The 24,904-nt window shown below is 35.0% G+C and overlaps 1 protein-coding gene across 1 annotated transcript in view; it reads right to left on the bottom strand.

Moving 5' to 3' along the window:
• CFAP47 (cilia and flagella associated protein 47) overlaps positions 1–24,904 on the bottom strand; it is a 529,980-nt gene that overhangs the window by 426,342 nt on the left and 78,734 nt on the right. The window contains exons 18-22 of the mRNA XM_045089444.1: positions 24,132–24,254; positions 22,532–22,663; positions 19,801–19,878; positions 16,329–16,473; positions 11,408–11,502 (exon numbers count right to left, since the gene is read on the bottom strand). Coding sequence (XP_044945379.1) covers positions 11,408–11,502; positions 16,329–16,473; positions 19,801–19,878; positions 22,532–22,663; positions 24,132–24,254 — 573 coding nt within the window. The remainder of the gene's footprint in view (positions 1–11,407; positions 11,503–16,328; positions 16,474–19,800; positions 19,879–22,531; positions 22,664–24,131; positions 24,255–24,904) is intronic.

Below are 24,904 nucleotides of genomic sequence, written 5' to 3'. Positions count from 1 at the left end.
ACAGAGCGCTCACTTTGAGGAATGACTGAGGTTCAGTGTGATCATGATGGATTAAAATCCTGACAGTCACTGAGTACTGAGTCTTGACTGTCACTGGGTCTAACGCTGGAGCTCAAAGTCAGGGAAGAGAAAAGCAGAAGACAGGAATGGTAGGAGAGGTTTAACACAGAGCATGACTGTCAGCTTCATTCAAGAATATCTGATGTCTTAAATGATGATGATGTTCGTAATTGTCAAATAATTCAGTGTACTGATCTCAGGCCTTAACTGTCTCTTTCGTTTTAAGTATGGGACCTTTTTCCCTCTCAAAACAGATATTTCCTAAAACACTATGTGCTGTATCCACAGAGCTGAGAGTCATTCCCCCTGCCTTCTTTAACTGCCAATTGCGTGTATGTGGGAAATTATACTGGACTTGCTTTCTCATAAATCACATCTTCACAGACAATGTATATAAAATGAGTTTATACCTGAGGTTGTCCTGTAATTACACAGAAAACAAAATTCAGAGCTTCCATGATTTCTCCACCCACATCTAATCCTCGCAACGGAACTGAAAGATACAAGATTTCTCTCTTACACAGAAACTCAGGGATACAGAGAGAGAAAAGGAAATGAGGGCTATCACTGTGAAACCACTGAGCTATCTCCATGAAGGAGAAAATCTTGGAAAGTTTGTGAAGTGTGCCACTTTAAGTGCTTTCCTAGTTGGCGTCATTCAAACAGAGGAATACCTCAAACTGCAAAATGATATTCTGATGAAGACTTCAGTCCCCCAGGCAGTGCTGGGAGATAAAAATGTTTATGCGGCAGGTGTCATTCAAATGTCCTCTCTTTTAATCCTTGAAGGATCATCCTGCCTTCCTGTAAGAATGGTTGTTAATCCAGCATAACCCCTGAGAAGCATTTATGCAATGCGAAGGTCACATATCTTTGAAGGACAAAAGTTGGTAGAAAAAAAGAGAGAAGTTAAAAAATTTGACTATTCTCCCTCATTTTCAAGAGCTTTAGGGCAGTTATAGAACAGGACTGATAAGAGCTTCAGAGCAACCAAGCCACTGTAGACTGACTGGCCTGTGCCACAGAGTGGAACGTGAGCCATAGCAGCAGGAAAAAATGTCAAATACAACCTTCTGTGATGATGAACTGTTCTGCACTGTCCAAAAGCCATGCATGGATCTTGAGAACTTGAAATGTGGCTATGTTGACTAAGGAAATTTTTCTTTTTTATTTAACTTTAAAGCTTAATTTAAATACCCACATGTGGCTACTGGCTACCCTATCAGGAAGCACAACTCTATACACTGGCTGAAAAGACAAGTGAGTGGACCAGAAGGACAAGAAAGGCTTGAATGACAATGTAAACAAACCATTCCAGTCAAGGATGCCAAACACAACTATAATTGCCCACCATGTAATTGCCTATCACTTTTAATTGTAGGCAAACCCAGTGCAGTATAGGACAGGAAGGGTTACAACTAGAAAGAAATCCAACCCTTTATGATTTTACATTTGCCTTCTACACAGGTCAACTAAGAGAGCACCCACTAACTATTTACATCTACACACACACACACACACACACACACACACAGAAAGATAACTTACAGCTAGCTATAAACAGAGTGGAGGATATGTGAAATGACTAGAAATCAGCTAATCCATCTGCCTTGCTGGCACAAATTTATAGAACAAAATCTCACAGGGTACACTGTCTCTGCAGGGTTTTTTGTTTTTGTTTTTTTTATGTTCATCTCTTGTTGGACTGAATTACATTTTGATACTCTAGGTAAATCTCCCTTTAAAATACCCAGTAAATGCAGAATGATTCAAAACCTTAAGGAATGTGTGACACTCCAGAGAACTAAATACATATAATTTAATTTTGTAACAAATTCTTAGAAACCTAGGAGAGCCACAATCTAAACATTAAAAAATAGGTTAATATATTTTTAATTGTTGACAATGTTAAACAGTAAATTGAACTCAAAAAATGAAAATACCAAATTGCATATGAATCCTCCCAAAAAGTCATGTAACAAACTTAAACTGGATTACATACTTTCTCTAATTTTTAGTGACCCCCAGGCTAAAATGCTTTTGTGGATGAATGATGACATTAAAAGCACAGTTATATATTTCTACTATATAAGAATATAAGTCACAACATAGACTTAATAAGAAAACATATAAATTGATCTTAACATACTTAAAAACATATATACTAAATTACTACACAAACTTATTAGTTTCTTTCTCTTCTTTCCCTTACTTTCCTATCAAAGAATGTGTGTGTGTGTGTGTGTGTGTGTTTGCATACTTCTGCACATATACAAAATTCAGGCATTGAGTAAGAGAAAGGCATAATGCTTCAAGATATTAACCTGTCACAAAAGGATTATTTTCTTTTTATTGTCTTTATCAAAATTATAAGAGTACAGTTTTGAAAAAATAAAAAAAAATCCCACATAGCTTATTTTGAAAATTAGCATTCTATTCCCTCCACCATCATATACTTGCACACATACACACACACATACATACAAAAACACATATACACAAATTCAGATGCAATCATTTTCAACTCTCTTAGTGGTTTTAGAATTACCTCAACATAGCTAAATACTAAATAATCTATATGGACTGCAATAAAAAATGAGCCTCAATAAATTTAAACTTATTTAAATAATACAACGTATAGTCTCCAATCACAATGGGATAATACTAGAAGTCAATAACAGAAGGAAATTTGTAAATTCACGAAGATGTGGAAGTTAAACACCACATCCTAAATAACCAATGGATCAAAGAAAAAAACTTACGTAAGAAATTGCACTTTGATGAACTGAAATAAAAACAAAATAGAGCAAAACTTTTAAAGATGGGTAAAACAATGCTAAGAGGGAAATGTATAGCTTTAAAACCTATATAAAAAAAATAAGATTCCCAACTCAAAAACCCTAACCTTCCACCTTTAAAAAAAATAAAAACCAAGAAATAAGCAATAAGCAAGGAAACTAAACTCAAAGTAGGCAGACTTGGTAGACAGTAAAGGATAAAGTAGAAATATATGAAATAAAGAACCAAAACCACTATAGAAAATCAACTACATCAATAATTGAATCTTGAAAATATCAACAAAACTGTTAGATAGGCTGACCAAGATGAAAAGAGAGATGACTCAATTTTAAAATAAAGTCAGAAATGAAAGAAGAAACATTATTCCCTATGCTACAGAAATAAAAATAAGAGAACACCATGAACAACTGTATGCCAACAAATTAGATCATTCTGGTAAAATTTCTCAAGACAAAACAGAAGATTTGACCACCAAAAATACAAACTTCCAGTTGTAAGTCCTGGGGATATAATGTACAGCATGGTGACTACACTTAATAATACCGTATTGTTATACTTGAAAGTTCCTAAGATCGTAGATCTTAAAAGTTCTCATCATAAGAAAAAACCTGTAATTATATGTGGTGATACATGTTAACTAAACCTATCGTGGTAATCATTTCTTTATATATACACATATCAAATCATTATGTCGTACACCTGAAACTAATAAACATTATCTGTCAATTATATATCAATAAAAATAGAACCAGGGAAACTTGCCTCAAAGAACTATTAAAGAAAACTATTAAGATATAGACAAAAGGAGGGAGGGAAAGTAGGGGAGACCCATTGTCCTTAGTTTTCTGAAGGGAAGCCAGAGAAATGATTTCAGCAAAATAGAAAGTTCCCAGGAGAGAAAACATAAGTACAAAAAGAATATCACGTCATTTCAGAATTAACAATAGGGAATGAAACCAACATCCAATGGGTTCCATCCAAAGTGGACCATAAGTCAAAGGAAACTCATGAAATCTAACAGGCAATACTAATAAAGAACTGAAGAATGAGAAACAAGAGAAACCCTTCTTTTGTTCTGGAAGCTATAAATTTGATAAAGAGGAATATATGCAAAAAGTATTTTGAAAGTCTGCCAATAATTTGACCTGACAAAGAAATACTACTCATAATTAACAATTGGGATGACAGATATTTTGTATCAAATAATATAATCATGCCACTTCCAATGACGTGGCCTTAATGTTTTAATTGTCTTCTACAGATATATATTTAAGTCAAGATAACATTTCCTAATATTCTATAAATTCCTGACAGTATCAATTTCTTTTCTTCTTTTCCACTGTATTATAGGTTTTTATTTTATTTGCTTCTATATTTACCCTTGTATATATAATTAGTTAAGCATCTAGAAATTATCCCCCAAATAAACTTAATCCCAGCAGAAAGTAATTGTGACTGCAAATTTCTTCCTATGAATATGGAAAATGGAAAATGAAAGAGACTATATAGAAATGGCAAATGGCATTTTGATAAGTGTAACTTTATGAAATTGAAGATTTTGAGTGCTAATGACTAGGGGAAAAGTTAATAAACCCAAAGAATACATATGAAAGTTTTGTGTCCATAGGCTAAAAGAATATGTACTATTCATCATGTTTGGATTCCTAACATGGTATCATGAAGGTCCAGTGGGTCAGGAGGATGAGGACATAACATTGTTTTATTCAAGCTCTACAGCTCAGCAGCAGGTAGCCTTGAAAAGTCACTTAGCCTTGCTGTGCTTTGGCTTTTATGACTGGAAAAAGCGGAAAAATCTAAAGTCTCAATGACTGTCTTATTGGATTCATGTGGAAATAAACTGATATTAGATATGTGACTACCTTATAAACTCTGAGTACTATATAATTAGTAATTAAAAGACTGCTACCATAATTTTAAAAATCAAAAATTTATATAAATTTATAACAAGCAAATAGATTGAATTAGTAATTTAAGATAAACATGACAAAGGAAAGCCCAGGAACAGATGACTTCACTGGTGAAATCTATCACTAAATTAAAGCAGATTTACTATATAATCCTTCACAAATTTTTTTCCAAAAATAGAAGAGGAGAGAACACTTCTCAACTCATTCTAAAAAGTCAATATTACCCTGATACTAAAACCAAACAAAGACAGTTGAAGGAAGGAAACTACAGATTAATATTCCTGATGAACATGGATGCAAAATCCCTCAAGGAAATACTTAGGAAACTGAATGCAGCAATAGATAAAAAGAATTATACTCCAGGTATAATGATCAAGCAGGATTTATTCCAGGAATGTAAGGCTGGTTTAACATATAGAAATCAATCAATATAATGCACCACATTAACAGAGGACAAATCAAGATCACGAAAGTAGAAGCCAAAAATTTCTGACAAAATCCAAATTTCTTTTGTGACCAAAATACTCAACTAGGAATAGAAGAGAACTTCCTCAACCTGAAAAAGGAACTGAAAAAAAAAATGCTAATATCCTATTTAAAGATGAAAGAGGGATACTTTCCGCCTAATGCCAGGAACAAGTTAAGATGTTTGCTCTTACCATTTCTAAACCATATTGTACTGGAGATTCTGGAAATCAGGGAGCAAAAAATACAAAAGGCATCCAGATTGGAAATAGAGAACTAAAATTTTCTCTATTTGCAGAAAGCATATTTTTATAGGAAATTCTAAAGAATCTACTAAGAAACTATTAGAACTATGAATAATTTAACAAGGTTACAAAATACAAGATCAATGTCTAAAATCAGTTGCTTTTCTACACACTTAACATGAACAATTTGCAAATGAGATTAAGAAAACAATCTCATTTACAATCACATTAGAACTATTAGACATAAAATTAAAGAAGTGGGAACTTTGTATGCTGAAAACTACAAAACATTGTGGAAATAAGTTAAAACCTAAATAAATGCATAAACATCTCATGTTCATGGATTAGATGTTTTAACATTGTTAAGATGGCAACACTCCCCAAATTGATCTACACATTCTTCACAATCCTTATCAAAATCCAAGCTGGATTTTATTTTGCAGTAATTGGCAAGGTAATCCTAAAATTCATATGGAAGTGCATGAGACACAAATTAGCCAAAAATGTCACTGAAGAACAAAACTGCTTGACACATATTTTCTAATTTCAAAAATTACTACAAAATATACTATACTAACCAAGACATTGAGTTATTAACATAAAGAAAGACATCTAGATCAATGGAATAGAAATAAAACTCCAGAGATAACCACTTATATTTATGTTTAACTGATTTTAGATTAAGGGTGCTAAAGCAGTTTAATGGGATAAAATAATGTTTTCAATAAATTCTCCTGGAACAAATGGACATTCCATGCAAAAGGATGAAACTAGATTCTTATAGCATACACAAAAATAACTCAAAATGAGTCATAGAACTAAACCTAAGAGGTAATGTTATAAAACTCTTAGAAGCAAACATACATCTTTATGATTTGGATTATGTAATACCTTAGATATGACACCAATAAGCAAAAGTGACCAAAAAAAAAAATGACATTGGACTTTGGTCACACATGTGCTTTACATTGGCAAATGATGATACTCAATATAAAGAAGATGTGAAGAAGAGACAGTGTGCTACCACACTAGAATGTAAGATTTCTACTATAACCTCAAGGTCCAGAAGAATGCAGGGTAGCTAGTAGGTGCTCAATAAATATTTGTCAAATGACGATTATCAATGGAAATATAAATTGGTACAAGTTTAATGGTGGCAATGTGGATAAATGTGCTAATAATTAAAATGTACATACCCTCTCATTAATTTCAATTCTAAGTATCCAAAAGAAGAAAAATAAAGTTCTTAAAAATGAATGTGCAGGTCTATGTGCTGCATTTTAATTTACTTATTGAATGGATACTTACTGATCACCTGATGGGTGCCAAAAATATACTAATGCTACAAATATAATGTTGAATTATATATCAAACTATTTTCTCCCTTGGAATAATAATATGATTGATGGCATAAAGACATGTGACTAAATAAAAAAGTCCACATCTCTTTTAGATTAAAATTTGTGTTAAATTAGTATTAGAAAGATTATTTCCCAACATGAGCTTAAAACATTATGTTACTTCACAGAAAACTAGGAATCAGATAAGCCAAGAAAATAATGTGACCTTGTTCTGGAAATTCTAAACAATGTAATATAAGAAAAATAGGTAAAAATTATAATTATCTAATTGGAAGAAACAAATAACAGTATTTGTAGTCTATTACAATATTCCTGAAAAATCTAAAATAAATTGAAGGATAATTTTAAATAATTGAAGTTTAAAGTGAGATGGACAGTTTTGTTTTGTTTTGTTTTGTTTAAGATTTTGTTTATTTGGGGCACCTGGGTGGTTCAGTGGATTAATGCCTCTGCCTTCGGCTCAGGTCATGTTCCCAGGGTCCTGGGATTGAGCCCCACATCGAGCTCTCTGCTCAGCAGGGAGCCTGTTTCCTCCTCTCTCTCACTTTCTGACCGCCTCTCCACCTACTTGTAATCTCTCTCTGTCAAATAAATAAAATCTTTAAAAAAATATATAAGATTTTGTTTATTTGACATAGAGAGGTATAGTAAGAGAGGAAATACAAGCAGAGGGATTGGAAGTAGCAGGCCTCCTGTTGAGCAGGGAGCCTGATGCAGGGATTGATCCCAGGACCCTGCAATCATGACCTGAGCTGAAGGCAGATGCTTAACAACTGAGACACCCAGACACCCATGTTTTGTTCTGCTTTCTTAGGTTGGCTCCATGCCCAAAATGGAGCCCAATGCAGGCCTTGAACTCAACCCCTGAGATGAAGACCTGAGCTGAGATCAAGAGTCGGATAGTTAACTGAGCCACCCAGGTACCCCAAGATAGACAGTTTTATACATATTTCACCAACATTATTTTCAAAATGTAAGAGCAAAAAATAAATAAAACACAAACATTTACACAGCAAAAAAGATCATAGAAAAATAATTTTAAAATATTCCAAAATTTTGCTGAATAGCATAAAATCCTTTAATAAAATAAAAGGCCTGGGGTGCCTGGGTGGCTCAGTCCATTGAGCATCCAACTCATATTCAGCTCAGGTCATGATCTCATCGGTCCTGATTTAGCCCCCAGACAGGCTTGAAGAGTCTCTCCTTGTGCCCCTCCCCCTCCCTGCTCCTGCCCTCTCTCTCTCAAATAAATCTTTTAAAAATAATTAATAAAATAAAAGCCTTTTCTTATTTCTGAATAGGAAGCTGAATTTTAGACAGAAATCACTTCCTTGGGCGCCTAGGTGGCTCAGTGGGTTAGGCCACTGCCTTTGGCTCGGGTCATGGTCTCAGGGTCCTGGGATCGAGTCCTGCATCAGGCTCTCTGCTCAGCAGGGGGCCTGCTTCCCTTCCTCTCTCTCTGACTGCCTCTCTGCCTACTTGTGATCTCTCTCTGTCAAGTAAATAAATAAAATTAAAAAAAAAAAAAAGAAATCACTTTCTTGTAATTTTTCTTTAGTTTAATGCAACACAGATCAAAACCCCCATAGAATCTATAGCTATAAACTTGAGAAAATGATTCCAAAGTTTATCAGGAAAAATAAAACAGAAAACTGGCCAATAATATTGTAAAAGGAAAACAGCAGAGGCCACTTCTCTTACCAGAGAGTTAAAAGAATTTTAACAGTAACAACCAGGCCAAATTGTTAGCAACTAAATCACTACTGTTGTAGGGTAGTCTGTTATACAAGAATCCAAGACATGCAATTTTAAATGATCTTTCACCTATTGGATTGGCAGAATATTATATATACATGCATATATAATCAATGAAACCTAGTTGTACAAACACTATAAGCAAGATTTTACACTGGTACTGGCATTTAATATAATTGGTATAACCTTTTTTTAAAGATTTTATTTATTTATTTGAGAGAAAGAGAGTGCACAAGCAGGGAGAGTGGGAGAGGGAGAAGCAGACTCCCTGCTGAGCAGGGAGCCCAAAGCAGCGTGGGTTCCCAGGACCCCGGGATCATGACCTGAGCAGAAGGCAGGTGCTCCTGGTATAACCTTCTTTAGAGAGAAATTTGGCAACTCATATCAACAGCCTAAAATAAGTACATAGAGTTTGACCCAACTATTCTCATTCTAGAAAGACATAATGAAAATAAATAATGTGAAAGTAAACATTTATGTATAAGTATGTTTTCTACAGCATTTATAAAGCCCCAAAAATGGGAGAATCTTAAATGCATAGTAAGAAGGATTAGTTAAGGGACCATAAATATGATATAGCCATTAAATAATAGGATAGATCATCCTTTAAAAATTAAAGCATATTTAGAATACTTAATTCAAAACACAAAAAGCTATCATTTTAACTAATACACTGAATAAAAATGTGGGTGAAAAATAATTAATAAAGTATTACTTCTTTACAATTATAGATATAGTAATATAATAAGCATAGAAATATGAGGGAGAGGAAGAAAAACAGAGAGAACCCCATATATAACCAGAGGTCATTGTCAAGGATTAGGATTTATTTATTTTATTTTTTCTTTCTGCTCTTCTAAACTCATTTTAACTTTAATAATAAACCTTCATAAGCAGGAAGAGATTATCATTGACACACTTGATTAAAATATTAAGTTAATGCTAACAAAATTTGCAAATGGTCAGGGTATAAGAGATTTGAGATATTAGAATACTGTAAAACTTAAAAACAGAAACATCTTCTGAATCTCCTCAAATCATTTGTTTATTATGTCTTTTGTCTGAATTAGAAAGACAAATTAAAAATACCCTGACGATATTTCATGCACTTCAAAGTCCTTTTGCTGAAAAGGTAAAAGGAAAATCTAAATAATATTTATACTCTGATATTATCTGATAGCCAAAAGTAAGCCAAAGAAAAATATTTGCAAGATAATTTTCAAAAAAAGAAAAGATGTTCTCTCTCTTCCTAGTAACCTTGCTAAAAAGTATCTATCTGGAGAGAGGTTACCAGAGGGGACGTGGGGAGGGGGATGGGTCAAACAGATGATGGGGATTCAGAGTACACTTACAGTGATGAACACTGAGTAATGTAAAGAATTGTTGAATCATTATATGGTATACCTGAAGTTAATATAACCCTGTATGTTAATTATACTTCAATTTTTAAAAATTAACAAATTAAAAAAAATTTTCCAGAAAAATAAATAAAATTAAAAGGTTCTAAATATCACTGTTCATTAATGTAGATGAAACCTATGGAAATTAAATACAGTATAATATATATCTTGAGTATACTTAATGTTGTCTATAAGACGAGAATTTTCATTTTCTCTAATGTCAGAAAAGCACTTTTGCTAACTCATGCACTACGCTTGCCTACAGCTAGAACAGACATGAGTGAATTCTGTACACTACATCATTCCATGTGAATCACATGTGCACAAAACTCATAAAACATATTCCAACTAATGTACTATACTTAAAAAAGCAAAACTACTCTTCAGCATTTTCTTAAATCTAAACATGTCCCTAAATTTCCTTTATTTTTTCCTCCTGAAAGCTAAGTAACAGCTATCATTGTTCCTAAAATAAGATTTCAATTCAGGAAACTGTACTTCAGTGACATGACTAAAAATGGATAATTAAAAGACAGTACCTGGCATTCAATACACTTTCTTATTGCATTATGAATTATTTTCACTTAACTCATTCTGTTCTACACCTATTGGGTTTAAGGCATCATGCTAGTTATGTTGGAATATGAGAACTGTTTGGCCTAAGAATGTTATCCTTCAATTATCATAGAGAAATTTGATTCTTGTTTAGGAGGATGCAGCAACATGACTTTCCACATCATAAGTAGCAAGAAGTTCTTCCCTTGGCACTTATGTTGCAAAATCTCAGAAGCAAAAACATAGGAGAAATGGCCCCTAAAGCTTTGTCAAGTGGTGCCCCTAAAGCGTTGTCAAGTGGTACCCCTTGCTCCTGGGCATATTTCAGGAAAGACATTTTCTTTGATTTTGTTGCTTGTTGTTTTAAAATTGCTAAACATCAAGGAACACGATAAAAAGAACCAGTATCATAGCAACCTGTCTTAAATCCTCAGAGCACATCTTTGATAATTTCTGGTATTGATTCCAAGAGCATTAAACATATACCACTTAAATATAAGTATAAAGCACATGCTGGTTCAAATATAAGTGATTTTTGAGTTAGCATCAACTTTGTTTCATAACGTGTTATACCTTGAATTTTCTAGAGAGCAGAACTGATACCAAAGGTTCTTTATGTGTGTTCTCTAGAACTCTCGAGACATTCTGCAAGCGTGAGCCAGACACTTCTAGGAATCATTTTACTGAATTAAAAGGTGTATATACTCAGGCACACTCACAAGTTAGAAAAAGACTCACTACAAAAAGACCTTAAGTGATGATCTCTGATGGCTTCTGAGTTAGGATTACCTTAATACCACTACTCTCCAATCATATGAATAATAGAAAGCCGAACATACTTCTTTGGGAGAAAATGCTATGCCACATTCCAGAGATGTCCCTTCCTCTAACTCCAAAGAATATATGTCAGGAAATGCAGGGTCTGTGAATTCCCCTATAAAACATTAAAAAAATATTATTTTTTAAAAAGCCAGATACATATCGATAATACCACTGTTAAATATGGAAATGAAACTTTGAGAAGCCTCATAAACGTGTCTATTATGATCAAAAAGCAATTGCTGTGGAGGGCTGCATAAGGTTGCTGCTGGTTAAAGAAAGACTCTTAATACCAAGGTTCCAGTCACCAAAACTGATATTCAAACATGCATCAAACATATATTCACTCAGCAAAACAAACAGTAAGCCCATTTATTTTTAAATCTCCAAAGTTCAAGGATAAGCATCACAGTCATATGCAGAAGAATGTAGAAAGTAATGAAGGTCAAAGTCAAGTAAGGGACTGAATCTTAGGTCCAAGAAAGTGGGAGACTCCCTCTCCAGCAAAGACAGAGAAAGGAAGACCCAGATCTCCTCTGATGCCTCCAAGAAGCCACACAGAAGATAAACACAATTTTATACAAGGTCACTTATTGACAAAATACAATCACTCCAGATATAAAAGCATTAGGTGAAGATATAGAAAAATTGTCAAATAAATATGTAAATGTCAAGGTTAAAAATTATAACCACTTAAATAAACTTCTAGGAAAAGTTCCTGAAAGATCAAATGTTTATTATAGTAGAACCTCCTGGGGGTGCGTGGGTGGCTCAGGGGTTGAGCCTCTGCCTTTGGGTCAGGTCATGATCTCAGGGTCCTGGGATCAAGCCCCGCATTGGGCTCTCTGATTGGCAGGGAGCCTGCTTCCCCCTCTCTCTCTGCCTCTCTCTCTGCCTATTTGTGATCTCTCTCTCTCTCTGTCAAATAAATAAATAAAATTAAAAAAAAAAAAACCTCCACCCTCATCCAAACAATTCTAAAAATCCTATCTTCTCCCCCAAATTTTCTGATTAATCCAAGGAATGATGATAATTTCTATCACCCATTTGTGGAAATGAACTTGAATAACTCATTGCACCCTCCTTCAACTTAATCAATTTCAGTCACCTTGATGAAAAACCATTAATGACCAAAAAAACCTCATTAAGTATATATTAATCTGCTGTTTGTAGTTTGGGGAAAGATACACATGTTATACAGCAAAGAAAACCTACTTAGAATGGGTATATACCTAGAAAATATAATAAAAACAGATGGATACATACTCAAATATATTTGGAATATATGTAAACATATAGTCTGTGAAATGAAATAATCCAAGACAGCTTCAGTAAATACTTCTTTTTTTTTTTAAGATTTTATTTATTTATTTGACAGACAGAGATCACAAGTAGGCCAAGAAGCAGGCAGAGAGAGAAGGGGAAGCAGGCTCCCTGCTGAGCAGAGAGCCCAACGTGGGGCTCGATCCCAGGACCCTGGGATCATGACCTGAGCTGAAGGCAGAGGATTTAACCCACTGAGCCACCCAGGCGCCCCAATATTTCTTAAGTGCCTGTAATGTACACAGCACTATCGTGGACAACTCTAGTAGAAAACAAAAATCAGGGACGCCTGGGTGGCCCTGCTAAGCAGAGAGCCTGCTTCCCCCTCTCTTTCTGCCTGCCTGCCTCTCTGCCTCCTTGTGATCTCTGTCTGTCAAATAAATAAAATCTTAAAAAAAAAAAAACCTTTAAAAAACAAAAACAAAAACAAAAATTACACACATAGTCGTTGACCTCATGGAGCTAACAGTGTAGCAGGGGAGCCAAACAGGTACACAGCTCTCTTTGATATGAGACAGAAATGGTTAGTACTAAAATGAGACTTACACAATGCCCTAAGTGAGTAAAGATTAAAAAATAATTTCAACCAACCGGACAAGGGTGGGTATGGGGCTAATGACCCATGGGTACTCAAGAGGTTAAAGCTAATTTATAAAAGTGGGTGGGATCGCAGACACCAGGAACAGAAGAGGAAGAACCATCCTAGAAGGGAAATCCAGTGCCATTAGAAGGAAACGTGGAACGTAATCTGGCTGCAGTGGGGACAAGGCGACTAGAAAGACAACGTGGAGTCATACCCAAATGGCTTCAACATGGCCTCTCCAACAATTCATCTATCCAATAATCTTGAAATGATCACAAGAAAAACCAAGTCTAATTTGTCACAGAAGGGTATTTATGTGTTAAAATACTTATAACACTAAGATACATCTTCAGAACATTTTAAGTGTAAACTTTGTTGCAAATTGTTAATAATAATTAAGATCAAGGGAAGTACCTCCTGGACTGTGTCAGCAGCCATGCCGCTAAGAACCACTGCTATTGGTAACATGAAACAAACAAAACTTTTTGATCAGAGGAGTGATGTGATAAGATCCTGGCTTTAAGACTACTCTCCAGAACAGGTCCGAGGAGAAAAGCTTGGAGGCATGGGAAGCATTTGAAAAGATGATGCAGTGGTCTAGGAGGGAGGTTTGTGCTAGGGTTAAGGCAGAATTGTGAAAACATATGCACTTTGTGGACTAGCTGTGCAGAATAACCAAGAGGAGTCTGAGATCCAATGAACAAGGTACAATGACAGTAAATGAGGTAGTCAGTGAGAATAAAGTGTTAAGCAACTAAAGTTTCAGCATCCAGACTTAGGAACAAAAAAAAGAATAGAAATTTCATACGTATTTACAGCCGCCTGCTGTAATCATTCCTGGGCTAGTACGCAGTGTCCTCTCATACCACGCTCACCTAAACCTGATCCTCCCCCTGTATCACCTCAACCATGATTGTACCTCTAGTCGCCTACCTCTTATAAACAAAACCTGGGAGAGATTTGAGCCTTGCTCCTCCTCCCTAAGACGCAGGTCCACTTGATAAGCAAGTCAGAGCATTTCTTATGTCTCGGCACCTTTGTACTCCTTTCCTTTCCATTTCCAGCATCACTTTCTGTGTTCAGGCTTGATCACTTCTCATCTGTATGGCCACAACCCCTAGCTGACCTCCTTCTCTCTCTGGTCTTGCCCTTCCCATTCCTACATGTTCCCCCAGCCCATCCTCAACTCTGCTCCAAAAGAAAAATGAGCAAAATTTGAGTCTGATCACACCACTGCCTGGATATACATCCTTTAATGGTGCTGCCTAACCTCCAGGATCAAAGCCTGATCCTTAGTTACATGGATCTCACTTGCCCTCCCCATCCTGTCCCTCTACACTCTGGGCATCCTGAACTACTTACCACCTTGACTCATTGCTAGGCTTTTACTTGCATTCTTTCATATATCCCCTTTTCTTGTGTATCTTCTCATCTTCTTCAAGATGAGGATTAGGCATTGACTTCTCCAAGAAATCTTCCCTTACACTGATTACTACTTTTCCCTAACATATGCTCCCTTAGCACCAGGTACTCATCTGCCTTACAGCATCTTCCATGCTCTCTGATAATAAGCTGATTCTCTGTTCAGCTCTCATACTGTTAGAGGTGTTCTTCGCTTGTCATTAGATTCCACAGCCACCTTTCTCTTTGCTGCTCTGTCCTGACCTATAGGTCAGTTCAGCTAGGCCCCCTTGCTCTGACTTCATTCTACCACAGGGAGACACCAGTATGTTATCAGAAGGTAGGAGGGATTTCTGCCTTCATGTCTTCACTGCGTTGGCTATGCTTCTGGCAATGGCTGCATTCCTTCACGGCTAAAGCTCTTATCAGTTGGCCCCTCTTTCAAAGTTTCACTGATCATGGGGGTCCAGAAATAAATTGTCTCCTCTTACTCCTTCAGGAGCAAGGTAGTAGCAGCTTCCATCCCTCATTGATTTCTTTTCATCCAGCTCCCACCTCCACAGATAATTCCTTCATTAAACTCTCTTCAGTTAAACCCTTTGAGCAAGTCATCTGTGAATTTCTGAGATCCTGACGGATATACTTGCGTTCATGTCTTGAGAACATGTTAAAATATGATACTGTCTTTATAGACTCAAAGTCTAGTATCTAGCCTATAATTGGTATTCAACAAATATTTATTGAAGAAGAAAGGTCCAAACCAATGGGTGGCAAACCTTTTCTGTAAGGGTCCATATACTAAATTCTGTAGGCTTTGCAAGCCATATGGTTTCTTCCACAACTATTCAACTCTGCCATTATAGTATGCAAGCAGCCATAAACAATACACAAACAAATAAATGTGTCTGTACTCTAATAAAACTTTATTTATAAAAACATGTATCAGGCCAGATTTAGTACACAAACCTTATTGTGCCAACCCCTAGAGTAAACAAATGAAATGTCTTTGTAGAAGTGCCTATCTCTTATTTTATTTTTTTTTAAAGATTTTATTTATTTATTTGACACAGAGAGAGAGAGCAAGAGCAAGAACACAAGCAGGGGGAGTAGGAGAGGGAGAAGCAAGCTTCCTGTGCAGGAAGGAGCCTGATGCGGGGCTTTACCCTACGACCCTGGGATCATGACGTGAGGCAAAGGCAGAAGCTTAATGACTAAACCACCCAGGCACCCCGAAGTACCTATCTTTTAAATTTAATGTGACATAAAGATACTTAATACATGAGTAAACATATAGAGAGGACTCTCCAAAGACATTTACCTGAAACTCTTGGGCAATTAAAATTAGCAATTAATAATTCCATTTTGATTTATAGTATATACTTATACATAAAACTTTTTTTTTAACGTATACATAACATTCTTAACTACATTAAATCAACTAACAAGCCTGGTTATACGTTATGCGTTACCAAAGTATCCTGATGTTAATACTGATATATTTCTAGAAATAAAACCATGCACTGAATAATTAAAAATACTTCAGAACAACTGCCCTTGACATATTTTTTAACATTATACCTTAAAACAACTTGAAACTGTTTTACAAGAATATTATTATAGTATAAGAGCTATACCTGTTCTATCTTTAAAATCCAAAGAAAAATATTCAAAGTCTTGTAGATTAAACTCCACTCTGGCACGTGTTATACCTTTGTTTTTTATTATAAATGGAATAATCTGAGTAGCACCAACATAGGTACCACTGAAGTTAAATACGTCCTAAAATTTAAAAAGAGAAAAAGAATTAGAAAGCAGAGTAATATTTCATAAAAATAGTATGAACCAAAATTACACTTTAAAAGAGTAGACCTTAAAGTTCTCATCACAAGAAAAAGAATATAACTATGTTTCACAATGGATGGTAACTCATTTTGCAATACATACAGATATAAAATCATTATTTGGTACACCTAAAATGGACATAATGTTATATGTCATTATGCCTTGAAAAAAAATGTATCATTATTTTTCATTAAGGGCATTATTAACTACTCTCCTCTATAAAAACTGGCCACATTTTCCTTCCTCTCCCGTACCTCTGATACATAATTGGTCACCAAATCCCTTTTATTCTGCCTCTTTTACCTCTTATCCCTAATGTAATTGTATGAAGTAAATAATGCATTACTTTTCAGGTCATTTCTAGATTTGTACTTTCTTCAATTCTCCTCTCCACAACAAAGTCACAATTAAACTAACTGAAAATCTGTACTTCTTATCTTAAAATGTGATGATTCTCCTCCAACTACCAGACAATGTCCAAGTTCCTCAGCAGGGTTCATAAACTCTTCCCCCACTCACTTCGTACTTCAGCAAGCTGTATGACTTGTCCTTTCCAACCAATACCTGATGCTTCACTCTCCTCTGTCTGTATTAGTCTGTCCCTTCTATTAGGAAAGCTTTCCTCTAACTCATAATTGCTATCCTTCAAACCCCAGTTAGATAAACCATATTTTATGACACTGTGCTCGGAACTACTTCTGTTCCTTATATTTACTTACCATTACAACACCATAAAATCTGTTTATTTGTTTACAAATCTGTCTCTCCTAGCAGACCTTAGGCCTGATTCATTTTTATATCTTTAGCACCTGATGCCTCGCTTAAATAGATGTAAGGAATGTTTACTGAATGTATCTTAACTATCTTATATGCCAGGTATGTGCCTACATCACAGAGTTCTATAAAATTCCTCTTCATAGCCTTACAGTTACTTAGTAAAAGAATTACATGTAAGACTAAAGAGAAAGTGGCAACAGTATCCTAATGTTGAGGGAACTATTACATTAAGGTCAACTGGCCACTGTTTCTCACACTTAAAATATCAACCCATTTCTACAGGGTAAATCTGTAAAATCCAATATGGGTAATGAAAGCTTGATGCAAAAGATCATTCCTCTTATACTATTCTGGCCTTGTACATATGCTCATTTGGATAAAATGTCCTAACTGTTATTAAGATACATATTCAACACCATACAATTATTAAAGCTCTTACTGATGATGCCAGAATATTAATTTTATTATTATTTTTAAAAGGCAGCTGTGTTTAAAATTCAACATAATCAAGGAATTTTTTTTTAAGATTTTATTTATTTATTTGAGAGAGAGACACAGCGAGACAGGAAACACAAGCAGGGGAGCAGCAGAGGGAAAAGGAGAAGCAGTTCCCCTGCCAAGCAGGAAGCCCAATGTGGGGCTCGATCCCAGGACCCTGGGATCATGACCTGAGCCAAAGGCAGATGCTAAACGACTAAACCACCCAGGTGCCCCATAATCAGGGAATATTGATATATATTAATACAAAGTCTTATAAATTACTCAATTGTACTATAACATGCAAAGCATGCCACAAATGACTTTAGGGTGTGGAAATGAAGTAGTCAAAGTCTAAATACATTTCTAATATTGTTCAAGGACAAATACCATAGCAAAGGAGAAAGCACTCTGGATACTGCAGGGATTTTAATCTCCAAAATCACCAGTCTTACACAAGGTAGCCTAGTGTCTGTCAATCTGTCTAGACTTATCATGCCTTCAACACCAATAAAAATAAGAAAATTGTACCTCAAAGCCAAAAACTAAAATTGTGATGAAGCCCTTAAAGTATAGACTAGTAACGAGGCCCTACCTGAGACACTGGCAGCCTCACCCATGTCTGCTCTATTTAATTCAGCACCAGAATGGCATAGGCGCTGCAGTACTAGTGGGAGAGAGAAACAGAAGTTCTGATAACCTGAAAATAATACGACAATTGTTATGATGAAGATGTTTCCAGAGTTTAAGATATTTGTACCATCTTATGAATGTCACAATGGAAGGGGCATATGGGCCTGCATTAAAGGATCAGGGTGAGTTCTTTGTTTCTTGATTTTTTTTTAAGATTTTATTTATTTATTTGAGAGAGAGAGAGAGAGAGAGCAGGAGAGAACATAAGCAGGGAGGAGAGAAGAAGCAGACTCCCTGCTCACCTACCACCAATGATGAAAAGGGGCTTGATCCCAGGATTCTGGGACCATGACCTGAGCTGAAGGTAGACATTTGACCAACTAAACCACCCAGGCGCCTTCAGGGTAAGATTTCTGGGTAGATGAGACCAGATTTGATTCCAGAAAGACTTGCCAGGAAAAGAAATATATGTGTGGGCTATCAACTATAGAACAGAATTTTATCAGGATACAGAACAATAATTTTAAAAATAAACAAAACTATAGTTCAGAAAATGCAAATCAAGACCACAGTGAGATGATCATTTTATACTTAAAAGACTGGCAAACATTAAGTCTTATAATACAACTGACGGAGCAATTGAATGCAGAGCAATGGAAACTTGAGGATAAAATATGGAAGCTATCTTGTGAATCCAAAAATGCACATATTCTATGAGTTAGCAACTCTACTCTGAGAGAAACTCTAGCACCTGTACCTCACAAGATATGTACACAAAATGTTCCCTGCTGGAGTGCTTGTCATAACAACAAAAGAGAAACACCTATTTGAATGGACAACAGAGTCTCTGAATTGCAACAGGTCTACATAATGGAATATTAAGCAGTGGTAGGAATGAAAAAAAAAAAGTACAGCTACACACAACTTAGATCAACTCTGGAAATACAATACTCAGTTAAAAGTGACTCACCAAAGACTACACACAGTACATGTTTGTCATGAAGCTCAAAAATGAACAAATGAAACTAAATAATGAATGGTTAAGGAATTCATACATATGTGATGGGCCGATTAGAAAAAGTAAAGGGAGAATAATTAGAAAATTCAGTGAAGTGGTTACCTCTTAGGAGGAGTAGGATCATGATGAAGCCTACAGTTGACTTTAATGTACTGGTAGAATTAAATTGGTCAATTCTGAAACCTCCATTTGATAATCTGCTTCAACACATATTTATATTATATATATTAAATTCTACATGTCAAAGTACTACATAATGAGATATTTTCAAACATAAATGGGCTGACCAGGGACATGTAACAAAAGTCACCACACTCATACACTGATTACACAAATAGTTAACATATGAATATACTCACCGGATTAATTTCCACATCAGCAATCTCAACAGATCCACCAATCCTGAGGTCTATGACATTTGCACGGCGAATAGCAACCTTATTTGAGAGAAATACAAAGCCTTGTAGAAACTACATTAAAATTTACCCATATACGACTAAAGTATTACCTGGCTTTTGGCAATATTTTAAAATTTAAATAATAATAACATATTATAAATGTCACAAGATTTATTCTGGTATTTGTCATCCCATTTCTTGTTATGCAGAATTAATATTCCTAAGAGGAATGAGTGTTCAACTCTTAAAAACCTCCACAACAAATGGGACCAGTTTATAGCTTATAAATTTGACTGCAGAGTTCTACCCATTTAACTACACATTACTGCCACTCCCCATATCCCTTCTGTATTTACCTAATCTTAAGGATTATTCAAAATTAAAACAGATAGGAAACTGAGTACAAACATACTTCATCCCACAGAGATAAACTAATATCCATAATGACCATAATAATAATGAAAGTGGCTAAAAAATTGCTGAGCAAATGGGCCAAGTATAGTGCTAATTACATTGTCTCCTTTTTAATCCTCAGTATCCTGTGAGGTTACCAATATTAATATCCTAATTGCCAAGTGAGGAAAACTGAGGCTCAGAGAGGCAGAGCATTTTGTCTTTTAACCAGCAGTGGTTAAATATAAACCAAAGACAGCCTGAACACTCAACAGCCTCTGAGAAAATTAAGATGGTGAAATAAGAATTTAGTTGTATAATTCCTACCAAATTAGAATTGTAGATTATCTGAACATATACATGTCTAAGCAAAATTTCAGAGGCACAAAAACAGCATTCACTGAAATCCCCACCTATATACAAACAGTGAGCATCAAGGCTGATTTAAATATAAATATCAATCTAAGAAAGAGATAGGAGTGTATTTCACTCTTTACATAGAAAGTCAGTGACACTGTTCATAGGAAAAAAAAAAAAAAAAACTCCAAACTGTCATTTTTTTCAAAATTATTGGAGAAAGTGACACGTTATTTAATTAACTAAATCACTATATTCACAGTATTATGTGATTTCCACATTGTAATTAAAGAATATATAGTACATAAATAAAATACTTGACTAAAATCATAAAAATCAGAATGTGATGATTCAGAGGAAATGACAAATCAACATGTTCCCCCTTGGTGAATCCCACATATAAGTTTCAACTCATCACGGCTGGCTTTCACCTACCTCCCCTTTATTGATCATCCACTGAATCTACAACAGAATCTAACGTAAAACTTGTGTCCAGTAAATATGTGTTGGATGAATAAATGAATTATTATGTTATGTTTAAAAGGTAAGCTTTGTAAAAACAGCATACTCTTCTAAAATACAGCAGAAACTAATCTTTTACTGAAACTATTTTTATTGGCCATATTTTTTATTTTTTCTAGAATATTATATTAAAAAACTCTGCCCAGGGGCGCCTGGGTGGCTCAGTGGGTTAAAGCCTCTGCCTTCGGCTCAGTTCATGATCCCAGGGTTGTGGGATTGCCCGCATTGGGCTCTCTGCTCGGCAGTGAGCCTGCTTCCCACCCCTCTCCGCCTCCCTCTCTGCCTACTTATGATCTCTCTCTGTCAAATAAATAAATAAAATCTTTTAAAAAATAAAACTTTGCCCAAATCTCAGACCATGTACCATAATATATAATTTATAATTATCTTTCAGTATGTATGTCTTCATAAAAGATAAAATCATTAGGTTATTTATCTGGGGCAAATTGGTGTTTATCACATTAACCTACATGTTATTTAAGAATTAATTGTTATGAAAAAAAGAATTGTGGGAAATTAAGGATAAAATGGGGGATATATCTAAAACTATTCATTTTGTTTTAAAAACAGTATACATATTTATTTCTTATTGTGAGTAAATGTACCTAGCTGATCATGAGATTGAAAATCAAGAGTATTCCATTCCTCTAGTTTATAATAAAATTTATGAGATTAGTCTTCCATTTTATTTCTTCTATTTAATGAACAATTAGAAAAGCCCCTTAAATCAAGGTAATGTCTTTTTAATTATATAATTTCCAGAATATAAACTAGTAAAATAGTCTATGCATGCTATAAAATATAGATCTTAACACCATACAGAATTTGCCTATAATTCATATAGTCATTGAAGCTATTTAGAATTAACATTCCAAAATTAATTAATTTTTCCAAAGGTATCTAATTAAATCAAATATCTAATTAATGCCATGAAAAAAGTCATCCTTTCCTCTGTGACTAGTGAGAAGTTGTCACATCTCAGAGATGCCAAATATCATTCTAATTTCACGCAAAGAATGCCTCATATTGATGAACTGTATCCATTTCAACTTGGTAGAAACTTCCATTACCAACTTGCACCAAAAATGTTTTCTACAGATCCTCTTTCCAGGTTCTGCTAACTATTTCTACAAAATTATATAGGTAAGGTTGCTTATTCTATAAATCTCTAAAAACTACATTTCTTTAGTGATAGTTCAATCACTAACAAAGTAACCAAAATTTAAAAAATTATTCATTAGCATCATAACAGTAAAACTCACTCCCGTTTGAAGAAATTCTTAAAACAAGTTTTCTAAGAATAAACACACATACCATTTTATAGCATTAAACTTACTATTATAAATCTCCTAAACAACTAAACAAATCTACATAGACATATATAAATATAAGGAATGAATACACATATGCATGAACATACCTTTGCTCTTGTATCAAATTTTTCTGCTACAGTAGGTGTACAGGAGATATTGAGAACAGTTAGCCCCCCGAAAGGAATTACTCCTTGTGATGGAACAATATTCATAGTAGGCAAAAGACTCTGGTCACAAATCTGTAATTGAAAGTTTGCAGAAATGTTATATTATCCTTTAACTTTGCTGATCTAAAGCTTTCAACTACAACCCAGAGAGAGGACCCTTGGGCACAGGGCATGAGACGATTTCATAATATGTTTCCCAACACCAGACGCACAAATAAAACTTCAACAGGGATTTGTACCCTTAACCCAGCAAAAGGAACTTGTAGTGCCGACATCCAATTCAAATAGGATGATGAAGTCTCCTGTCTGAAGTGTTATCAAGACTTAGCAAAACTTACGAGGATGAGATAGATTTGTTAGAAAAGATGATAAAATTCTAGATACTACTTTGGTAGTTTGCCTTTTCCCTGACAGTAAACACTGAAAACGAAGTTAGTAGGGAGGCAGATGATGAAGAAGTAACCTCCTGGGGGAGCCTGTGTGGCTTGGTAGTTTGAGTGTCTGCCTTGGACTCAGGTCATGGTCCCAGAGTCCTGGGGGGATCCCTGCTCAGGAGGAGTCTGCTTCTCCCTCTCCCTCTGCTACTTTCTCTCTGTCAAGTAAATAAATAAAATTTTATTAAAAAAAAAGTAACTCCCTGTTCTTTATTATTTCCTTGAGGGTCTACTGTCTAAGATATCATTTTGACCTTTAAAAAGTTGTAAGTATGGTGATTCACAGACCTGTACCCCTGGGGATAAAAATATATGTTTATAAAAAATAAAAACTTAAAAAAAAAGTTATAAGTAATTTACCAAAGGATTTATGGTGTAGTTTCTCAGGAGCTAGTTTAGAACTATCTACCATGCTTTAAGCCAGAACAATTTAAAGGAAAATTGGTTAAGGTATTTTGGGAATGAGGGAACAAACAGACTTCAGAGCTGATTTTGAAGCAACAGAAGGAAAGGGTATCTGCGTTTGTCTGCTTGGGCAGAAGACATGTAGATATAAAGCTTGAATAAAAGATCTTAAACACTGACCTCTATCTAGTCTCACTATTGGGAGATCTTAATATATTTTTCAGCAAAATATTCTATCACCACTTATAATTTAAATCAGGGGCAACAACTATAAATAGAATATCTTTACAAGGATCTTGCTCTAGGTCCCAGTTTCTACTGTTAATTCCTGATGGTAGAGTAAAAACAAGAAGAGGAAAAGTATGTTATCAAATATGGAGTTGTAATAGCAACAATGGATATTTTTGAAAGTGCTCTTTTTTCCAAATTATTTCTTTTTTTCAAAAAGACAAAATGACAGGAAGACACAAAGGGGTAAGAAGAGAGATTAAGGGTAGAAGAAAGAAAAAATGATTTTTGTGGGAAATTAAAAGGACAAAGTAGATGAAATGTACTTGGCTAAGTATTGCATGAAATATCCAAATATTAGCATTAGTCAATTTATAAAGACTAAAGTATTAACACCACAGCACTCATGGCAACAAAAAAATATAAAATATAATGTGATCTGATCCAAATAATATTCCAAGATTCTACATTACCTTGAAATAAGCATGGTTTTGTCCTATGTTGTGAAGAATGGCTTTCCTCCAAGTTGTTAAACCTTGAGGGCTATTACTGAAGAGGATCCTTGGCTCCAAAAATATGACCTTAGTGTGACCAAGCTAATAATAAAAGGAGAAGAGAGAAGATACAATAGAAATAATAGTAAAGTATTTCTAACCCCCTTCTAAATGACTCAAATTTTAGCAGCCTCATGGAAATCTCTAAAACATGAAAGGTTATCAGATGTTATGATGTACTTAAAGGAAAATAGAATGGAACACTAAACTGTACTCCTAAACTGAGGAAGGCAAAGGGAATAAGACAATCCTATAGAGGAAGTAAATCCAGGACTGAGAATCATGTAAGAGATCTTAGAGATCATCTATCCAACTACATACACGGTTCGACTGTGTGTTATGCACAAGGAAAGAGTCCCCTAGCATGGGAAATATTGTGTCAAATGAGATTATCTAGGCTTGTTTTTACTATTAGCCTTCTAACACTTAATGTGTTGATAATACACACTTTGCTTTCTTCTGAAAGGGGAGGTGGTTCACTGTGATTCAGAGTTACTTAGGTGCAGGACTCCTCCTCCTTACCTACACACAAATCACTTCACAGAACTACTGTGTCATGGAACAGTTTTTTGAAAATACTGACATTATCCACTTCTCCCATTTCACAGGAAGGCAAACAATAGCCAAGGGGAACTAGAACCCAAGTTTTCCAATTCCTCATACAGTGCTCTTTACACCAGACCCTGATAAAT

The sequence above is a fragment of the Mustela putorius genome, unplaced genomic scaffold (genome assembly GCF_011764305.1).
Source record: "Mustela putorius furo isolate JIRA1106 unplaced genomic scaffold, ASM1176430v1.1 tig00003836_pilon_pilon_pilon, whole genome shotgun sequence".
Classification (NCBI taxonomy): domain Eukaryota; kingdom Metazoa; phylum Chordata; class Mammalia; order Carnivora; family Mustelidae; genus Mustela; species Mustela putorius.
The sequence above is the reverse complement of the archived record's forward strand: the minus strand, read 5'-3'. Positions and strand labels throughout refer to the sequence as shown.